This window comes from Pithys albifrons, chromosome 2, assembly GCF_047495875.1.
Source record: "Pithys albifrons albifrons isolate INPA30051 chromosome 2, PitAlb_v1, whole genome shotgun sequence".
Taxonomy (NCBI): Eukaryota; Metazoa; Chordata; class Aves; order Passeriformes; family Thamnophilidae; genus Pithys; species Pithys albifrons.
This window is the reverse complement of record NC_092459.1, coordinates 56,367,413-56,376,728: the sequence shown is the minus strand read 5'-3', so window position 1 is coordinate 56,376,728 and position 9,316 is coordinate 56,367,413. Positions and strand designations below refer to the sequence as shown.

The following is a 9,316-nucleotide window of genomic DNA, read 5'->3' as shown; positions in this document are numbered from 1 at the left end:
TAGATGCAGTAATACTTCAGACTTTCTGTAAAAAATTCACTCAGAACCCCTGCAGAAACAGACCTAAACTCTACCAAGCAAAGATAATAATCAACTGTCTGCATTTTGGCAACTGAAGCTGTACAAAGCTCTCCTAGCCGGTAACCTCTGGGGCTGAAACAGTAACAGAATCACCCTAGAACAGGAATAGCAGATTGCCATGATGTTTTTAGCAAACTGACAGAGTTAATATACTAATAAACTACACCAACACTTTAAAGTCTCTCCATCTCCTGATGTTACTTTTTGCACTTCAAAGAACTATTCCAGACACCCAACCATTAATCACACATACACTAGCACTCAGGTTCCAAATTTATTTTTTATTTATTTCTTGCACTTGAAGTACTCTTCGATGACATCTTTGGCCTGAGATTCCTTGCCATAGTCCTGTAACACAAGATAGCCCATTATTAACACCGACCCATTCCAAATTTTACAAGCTATTATCACAAGGACAAATGGGATTCTGACATCTCAAGGCATTCCTAAAATTCCACACAAGTAACCTTAATCTGTCAGCTCTTTTTATTTTGTTCTCTAGTAAAACATTATTCTAAATAAAAGACTATTCTGTTTCATTCAAATATAACACCTGTTGATGGGAAACTAAACAAAGCCTTATCTGCTTAAAGAAAGTGTGTCAAACAGCAGTGAAAGTATGAAAACACGTGCATAAAGGCATTAGTCTTTATTGTGAAGATGTAGCCATCTCCTGGGACCTCAGAGACAACAAAGTCTTCAAGGCTCGTACTGTGGCTTTACTTTACCAGTGTCATTGTAAAATATGCTCCACAAAACTATTTTAAGTTGAGTGGACACATTGAACTGGCATTTTTTATGAAGCAAAGATTCTTGTTTTCTAGTTAGGTCCTTCCTTTTAATCCTTACTGGTAAGTGGGCATATAAACCTTAAGGACACAACCATTAACTTACAAAATGTATGAGTGTTTTAAATAAACATTAAAGCAAACATATAAAACAGGGAGGCAGCTTATGTTTACCACCAACAATGTAAAATAACTGATCAAAAAACTTTTTTAAGAGTTCTATCTAAAGCAACCTTGTGTTAACTGCATATTTTCAGAAGTCAAGAAATAATCTGTAACATAATCTTACTTTGACAACCACACAACTGCAGCCCACTACTTTGCGAGGTTTTCCTTCTCTGTCGATCTTGCAGAGACCTACCCATTCACCCAGCTTCTTGTTGTCGTCAACCTGTGCAGAGCATTGTAACATGTTAGAACTTGCCATTTCTAATATAACTGGGTTCAACCCAAAAGCTGCTGTACTGTCAGAAGCTTTGGGTAACGGATGGCTGCTTTCCTCACAGGCATCAGCAGAGGGAGCCAAAGTATCATCATCGTACAGCTTGTGCTCTAAATTTGAGTCATGATGATCACTCACAGCAAAAATTCTATTTCTTATTACACACAAGAACTCACTTTTAACTTTGCAAAATACATGATCCACACGCTTTGCCATTTACATCCAGAGTTTTTATACTGTTTCTATGCCAATGACACAGAACTAAAACAATCTCTGCTACGAGAAATTTTGCTTAGATAAGTCATACACAGAAATACAGCACACTTTTAAAAGTTCAGCTCTCTATATGTGGAAAAAAGCAGCATAACTGTGATAAACTTGTGTCTTAAGTTGACAGTCACCTTTATTAAGTTGATCTGATGTTCTGCACAGAGTGCTTCAACTAATTTTACATATGTGGGTTCATCACAGTTTGAAGCCAGGACACAGAGATGGGCTTGGCGTCTAAAAAAGGAAAATTGACAAATGTAACTTCAGACACTACTTGAAATTTCTTTATAAACAACCATAAATAAAAATTCAGCACATGCATTTCTAGAGAACCACTTCCTAAGTTTAATTTTTGTTTGTGAGACACCACATGCTTCTGAAATACTCAATATACTTTTTATATGATTTATGTTTTTAATATACACAACAGACTATTCTTACATTGTTAGCTTTAGGATCAGATCCTATTCCAGTCTGGAAACATTCTAAAAATCCTTCCAATTAAATTCTCAGCCATTGGAAAAATGTCTAATGACTGGATAAACACCAGGTCCCATAAAGAACTGGTGTCACTGTCAGAAAGCAACCAAGGTACAAGTTGCTTTTTATTGTTTACCACAGATTGCAGTAATTCAACACTAGAATTACTAAAAGCTTGAATTTCCACATCAAGGTGCTATAAGCTCTTTAGAACAATCTTTTCTACTTACGTTCAAAGAAGCTGTTATGACAGGGCCCCAATTCTAATTAGGATCTTTGTATACTGTGGTACAATGTTAAGATACCAAAGGGATACCTGACAACAGAGAAAGCTGAGTAGGTCTTCTATGCTTAACCTAGTGCAATGTGACCTCTACAAACAACATCAGTTTTCTCTGTAATCTTCTTTATTACGAGTGTCACCAGAATATCAGAAATGTTTCCGAGCAAAAACCATCATACCCAAACGTGTGTAAACCTTGCATGTGTCATCCTTTAAACACACAGTGTATGAAACTGTAGCTGAACTCATAAGAACTCTTATAAGCTAGCTGGCAGACACCTAAGATTTATATTTCTTCTTCCATTATTTAGCACCTTGTCTTAGAGGTTTTTGCATACAGGTTTGTCAGACAGCAGTTATCACTCAGAAGACGAGTGCAGGGGATTCCGACAAGTCATCACCCAAACACTGCAGCATTACACTTAAGCACCTTTTTTTTCTTAAAAGGTGTGTATGTATGTGTATATATGCATAAATATAGTGCCTCACCTCAAAAAACACCATAACTGATGACCATGGTTGGCACATGAGTTAACTCTTCCAGGTTAAGTCTGCTATATGTATTTAACCCAATTAAAATCTTAGAAAGTTTTGAGAAAACTGCACAAAAAGACAGAACTCAATACACCGGATGCTGCTATTCTTGAACCATCAAGTTTGGCATCTGTATTTTAAAATCACAGTTAAAGCCCCCAAAACAGAGATTATAAAGACAAAACCCACTAGCAGACAACTACGGTCTTAAGTTTTAAACTAAACACCTGGACAAAGTGACTACTATGTAAATTTAACATACCTTATCACAACGTCCTTCACCCAGTTTTGCTATTTACCACAGACAAACTGGTGACACACTTACTTGTCCAAGGCTTTGGCTGCCTCACGGATACCTCGAGCAAGGCCATCATGGATAAGTGCGGTCTTCAGCACTTCTTGCAGGGCGGTGTTGACATCCATTACACCTCCAGCAGTAATGCTAAACAGAAGACAGACAATGCTCTGATCCTGCCAAGATTTTAGGAGTTATATGCAAAAGCTTCTCGTTCACCAGCAAGCATCCGACAATTACAAAAAACACAGCAAGTTAAGGAACTACGCCAAAAGAATAACTGAGTAACAATGAGCTGGAAACGAGCTAAGACACTTGACAGCTCCTGGCGAGCCCCTAGCCAAGCTCGCCGCGGCCGCGGGGCCGCCATGCGGACCGAGCGAGGCCCTGCTAGGCGGCTCCGCACGCAGCACCCGGGCCCTGGCCCGCAGCGTACACGCGGCAGCCCCACGCCGGGGCCCGCGCAGGCCCGACGGCACCGGAGCACCCCGGCGAGACGCGGCCCCTCCGCCCGCCGCCCCCGACCCCGCTCACCCTTCCTCGGCCATGGCGCTCTCGGTGGGTGCGGTCCCCGCCCGGGTTCCTGCTGCAAATACAGACACAGGTCGCGCCGGTGAGCGGCGCCGGCCGCCCCGGGGCCCCCTCCCGGCCCGCTCCCGCCGCGATGCCCCGAGGGCCGGGGCGATGCCCCCGACCCGGGCCCGGCGCCGCTCCCGCACTCACCCGGCACCGCCGCGCGCCGCCGCACAGAGAGGGCACCCCGCCGCCGCCGCGCGCTCTTATACTGCGTCAGGACCCCTGGCCCGCGTCCGCATGCGCGCGCCGGGGCTGCCCGCTTCGGTGCCTGCTCCGCCGCGCGTCCTGCTGCGCCCCGCGATGTGAAACAAGAATTAAAGGCTGAAAGGGAAGAGCTGTGGAAAGCAGCCTCAAACGGGCTTTGCCAACAAATACTTTAGGGACGATGTCTGTGCTGTTACCGATACCCGGCTCCAGCCCGCACCGCCCGGAGGCGCTGCCTCGGAGAGGATTGGATACAGCTCCGCATGGAGTGTCTCCGCTGTTCCCCAGGGAAAGGAGCACGCAGGGAGCGGGGGCGCTCCTGTCCCTGCGCTCGGAGCCACTGACAGCGGCGACGTTGCCGCTCCTCAGCGGAGCTGTGCTATCGCCACTGCCGGGCGCTGCCTCCAAACTGCAGCCCCCTGGCAGCACCCCCTCGGGTTAGGGTTAGGGCGCCATTAGGTGTAGGGTTAGGGTTAGAGACCCCCTTGGACCCCCCTGGACCTCCCTGAAGCCCCCCTCGACCCCCCTCGTACACCCTTGAAGCCCACCTGGACCTCCCTGGACCCCCATGACGAACTTTTGAACCCCCCTGAATCTCCCTGGACCTCCCAAAACCCCTTTAACCCCTCTGCACCCCCATTATACCCTCATGGAGTTCCACCCGAGCCCCCTGGGCTCCTGTAAAGCCCTTTGGACCATCCTGGACATGCCCTGACACAGACACCCCCCCCCCGGACCCCCCTCAAACCCTCTGGCCCTGCCTGGACACCCCTGAAACCTGCTGGACCCCTCTGGACCCTTCTTGAGCCCGCCAGAAGCCCCCCTTGGACCCTCCTGGACCCCCATGAAGCCCCTTGGACCCTTCTGGACCCTTTTGGACCTCCTTGGATCCCCCTGGACCCCCCCCCCTGCATTCCCCTAAAACCCCTTGGACCCCATTGGACACTCCTGAACCCTCTTGGACCCCGCTGGACCCTCTTGGACCCACTTGGACTGTCTTGGACCCCACTGGACCCACCTGGACCATCTTGGATACCGCTAGACATCCCTGGACCCCACTAGACCCCCCCAGAAGCCTTCCTGGACCCCCCTTGAACTTTCCTGCACACGCATATACGGCAGCTCCTGTGCGGCATTTGGCCATGACTTCTTCCCTCCTTCCTCAACAAGGAATGGGAATTTTTAATTTCCTTTATACTGCCCAGAACCCATAAAGATTTTCCCTGTGTCCATCTATCACTTAATCTTCTTGTGCCCTTGAAAAGACCCAAAGATAGATAATCTATTGAGTAGTTTTTGTGCGGAGTGGGACAATAGACTATTATCTCCCCTAAGGGTCTTCAAAGGGTATCAAGTCCATATCCAGCCATAGGACACATCATCATGGCTAGGCTTTGCGAACAAAGATTTGGGAAGGGCACTACCCACGCTTGCTGCAAGCGCGCTGGTAGCCAAAGAGGCCAATGCGGGATAGGCAAGTCTGGTCGCAAAAGGCACAGCGGAAAGTCGATTTGAACATACCTTTGCAGGCAGGTGTATGCCTTTGTTTCTTCGTTTTTGTTTGACCACATGGAAGATGCCGGTTGGCCGTGGTTATCCAACTGGGTGTGGAGATGAGCTTTGTTTAGGCCACCTTTGCTAGGCCCCTCTCTGTGTGGAGCAAGCAGTGCTGTCCCTAGAAAAGGCTGCTTGGTCATTCAGGGTGCTGCATCATGAGACTGTCATCTCCGGGGTCAAGTCTCTAATGACCCATATCCTGAACCACCTGCATGCAGGGTTGGGTCTGCGGCTTCCAGCTGCTTCCTCACCTGCCGTTTTCGACCCTCGCCTGTTGCTACAGGGCTTTGCAATGTGGGTGAACTCTTCAAGCCTGCACAATGGATTTTTTAGGTGAAGCACAGCATGCGCAGAACTGGCCCCAATAGGACACATCAGCATGGCCAGAAAGTGCAATACACATTCTGTTCTGGACTTAGGAGTATGCACATCTGAAAGATTTATATTACAGAAAAAGTGGAAACAGTCAAAGTATAATCAAATACTGTAGAAGCAGAACATTCAAAACCAGTTTTCCTAGCACAGGTGCATGAAAACAAAGCTGTGCTGAGATAGAAGGTATGTATGTGTAGAGAGGAGGTTTGCATTGGCACTGAACTGTGTGTGGAAATGTTGGTATAGCAGTAGGAGTATCTGTTTCTGTGTAATAATTAATAGAAATGTGTGATCCTGATGGGAAAAGTCCACTCTTCTGCACAGTGTGTTAATGTGAGCTCAGTATTCATGTCAGTGCTCTGCACACTTGGCACTGCTCCACCTGCTCCACCTGTCTGTCCATATTCCTACAAGGAGCACAAGTTTTTTAAGCTCTACATTTTCCCTTGGAGTTATGTCCATTGATCATCCTGAAATATAAGTGCTGGCATACAGCCACAGGGAAAGACCAGTTTAAGCCAAGAACTGCAGTTGTGTGCTAAAAGTACTTCCAGCACACTTGAGGGTGGGTCAGTGGGGTAACAAGGAGAGTGTTAGAAATGAGGAGCCACCAGATGCAGTGCAAGAGCCTGCCTGGGCTCTAGGGGGCTGACGTGGTGTTGGTGGAGATGCTGACCTGCTGCTTCACTGAGCAGCCAGCCCCAGCAGAGGAACTTGGTCCTCTCAAAATTTGCTAACATTGTAAACAGCATCACATGCTGTCTATAAACTTGGATTTGGGGAGAGGAAGACAAGTTGCTATAATATGACATTCGAGAATCTGAATCGTTTCCAGCCTGCTGTTCTGGGTAATCCATTTGGACCCACCATCTATCTACATATATTTAAAAATCCTTTGGTTACTGCTACTATCTTCTGTGCTCTCCATTCAATTTCTTGGCTCCCCCTGACTGTACCCCCCTTTCCAGGCTGCCAGCCTTCCTCTTTTTTCCATTATGATTAAAATAGGAACTGAACTTCAAGACTTTTTCAGAAGACCAGTACTGCAGTGGGGATATATTATGGTTCCCTCTGCCTCAGCCATCCTCCTGCTCCTTTTTATTTCCTCTATTTCTCTCCTTGTTTCTTGCTCTGATAACTGTGATCTTCCCCTTGTGCTCACCCTGGCAACTACAATCAATATTTTCATCCAAAAGCTGGATTTCAGTGATAGTTTAAGTGGCATATTGAAAACTGTGGAGACTCAGGAACTGAGTAATTAGTAGTACAATCAGTGGCACAGTACAGTGAGGCAGTAGGCAGGCAGATGAAAGTATCAGGTATTGTGGGCTCCCGAGAGAAGTCTATGACACTGCTAAACTCTGAACAATCAGTTCTGAATTTCAGTTCTGAACAAACTTACTTCCCTCTGAGATCTCTTTCTAGAAATACACAAATCAAGCACAGGCATGTGCTATAATTACGTTTCCAATATCCCAGGATAGAATTATCTCATTTTCCTTGCAAAACAGTCATGATTTCTCAGTCTTGTGGAACATCAAACTAGAAGTCTTCTTGGAAATAACACCAGTGCATATTTCACCCTACTCTTCCTAAACAATTCTTACTTATTTCCTGTTATTTCCTGGTTCAACAAAAAAACCCCAAACACCAAAACCAAAATAAAAACAACAGTGACGACAACAAAAAGTTCTGGATCATAAAGGATGCCAGCCTATTTTTACCAGTTTTCTTGCCCTATATCCTCAGAAGTCCTGCTTACCAGCCCAGGGGAGAGATGTTTATTTCCAAGTGCCTCCACACATAGAAAAGAACAGGCAACCAACATGCTGTTATTGAGGAGTGCACGAGATGTCTGTGTCAAATTTTAAGCACTTGGAGAAATGGAGAGAGACTGTCCTGGAGCATCAGAGAGAGGACAGGCTATGGTATTTCAGTACCAGTTTAAAATGAAAGACCTTGACTCATGATAACTAAACAAAACAATTTGATTCTTTTGCCTTTGACAGATTTTGCACGAGACACTCAAAGGATGTGGTTATCATTTCATCACATTACAATAATTTTAAACTATTTCCAAATAGTAGTGTGCAGCTGCTATGGCTTCTGACAAAAGAAATATTAATATGATGCAAATACACACTAAGTGATTTCTTGATTGCAATGCAAGAGTATTTCTAAGATCTATACAAATATGCTGAACAATAATAAGGAATATGCATTACCACATGTGCTGAGCATTTCAGAATGTCCTGGATGTTCATGAAGGAAGCTACTCTTAAAGCAATTGTGGACATAAGCAATGGATTTGACTCCATGTCTAGTATTCCCAGCCTTGAATTCTACAAGTTATTTGGGATCTGAAAGAAAATATATATTTTATTAAAGTTGCTGCAGATGTGACATAAGAAAGGCTTGTATGCTTTTAAAAAAATTATTTTTCTTAGAGTTGATAAACTATTGGAACAGTCTGGTAACAAGACTTGGTACAAAGGTTAGCAAATATTTATAGCTGTACTGGTTTTGGCTGGGGTAGAGTTACTTTTCTTCACAGTAGCTAGTATGGGACTGTTTTGGATTCGCGGAAACAGCTGGAAACAGTGTTGATAACACAGGGATGTTTTAGTTACTGCTGAGCAGGGCTTGCTGGGAACCAAGGCCTTTTCTCTTTCTTACCCCACCCCTTCAGCAAGAAGGCTGGGGGTGCACGAAGAGCTGGAAAGGGACACAGAACAGACAGCTAACCCCAACTGAACAAAGGGATATTCCATACTTTATGGTGTCATGCTCAGCATGTTAGAGCTGGGGGGAGAAGGGGAGACATTTGGAGTGATGGTGTTTGTCTTCCCAAGTAATGGGTACGCGTGGTGGAGCCCTGCTTTCCTGGATATGGCTGAACACCTGCCTGTCCTTGGGAAGTAGTGAAGGAATTCCTTGTTTTGCTTTGCTTGAGTGCACAGCTTTTGCTTCACCTGTTAAATTTTCTTTATCTCAAACCATGAGCTTTCTCACTTTGTTTCTTCTGATTCTTTCCCCAGTCTCACTGGGAGGGAGGGAGTGGCTGTGTGGGGCTGAGTTGCTGGCTGGTGTGAAACCACAATGATAGTTTAGTACGAATATGCGAAGAATTAACAAACATGTTCCATCAACCAGCTTCTTTTGGCAATAATGAGCAGTGCATAAGTAAACTGCATGGACAAATAGGAAGTTCATAGCCCTGTTTTGTTACTGGAGTGATGCTGATTACAAGGCGTCACTGCTACTTCGGCCTTCTACTGCACACACTGACTTTGTAAAAATCTGACTCAATCTGATTTTAATCTGGCTGTGCTGATTCTGGTTTTAATCTGGATTACTCATATGTAATATGTAATTACTAATGAGAGGAGGACTGGCTTTTGCAAGTAGTTGGAATCTGTGGAGTGAGAGTC

General features: G+C 45.2%; 1 protein-coding gene and 3 non-coding genes across 5 annotated transcripts; all 4 read right to left on the bottom strand.

The window, feature by feature from the left end:
• Positions 1–342: 342 nt before the first annotated feature.
• On the bottom strand, positions 343–3,966 carry RPS12 (ribosomal protein S12). Of its 2 annotated transcripts, XM_071547917.1 has the most exons (6): positions 3,897–3,954; positions 3,708–3,759; positions 3,204–3,320; positions 1,713–1,815; positions 1,159–1,260; positions 343–429 (listed from the first exon to the last, which is right to left on the bottom strand). In XM_071547917.1, the coding sequence occupies exons 2-6, from the start codon at positions 3,719–3,721 to the stop codon at positions 367–369; spliced, it is 399 nt and encodes a 132-aa protein (XP_071404018.1). In that variant the 5' UTR covers positions 3,722–3,759; positions 3,897–3,954; the 3' UTR covers positions 343–366. The 2 variants fall into 2 exon arrangements, with proteins under 2 accessions (XP_071404018.1, XP_071404019.1); XM_071547918.1 differs by lacking the exon at positions 3,708–3,759 and having other exon boundaries at positions 3,897–3,966.
• Positions 740–874, bottom strand: LOC139669143 (small nucleolar RNA SNORA33). Its single transcript, XR_011697198.1, has one exon. It is a non-coding gene; the product is annotated as a small nucleolar RNA SNORA33 (small nucleolar RNA).
• LOC139669144 (small nucleolar RNA SNORD100) lies at positions 1,328–1,414 on the bottom strand. The gene has a single exon (XR_011697199.1). It is a non-coding gene; the product is annotated as a small nucleolar RNA SNORD100 (small nucleolar RNA).
• Positions 2,685–2,751, bottom strand: LOC139669134 (small nucleolar RNA SNORD101). Its single transcript, XR_011697190.1, has one exon. It is a non-coding gene; the product is annotated as a small nucleolar RNA SNORD101 (small nucleolar RNA).
• Positions 3,967–9,316: the final 5,350 nt, after the last annotated feature.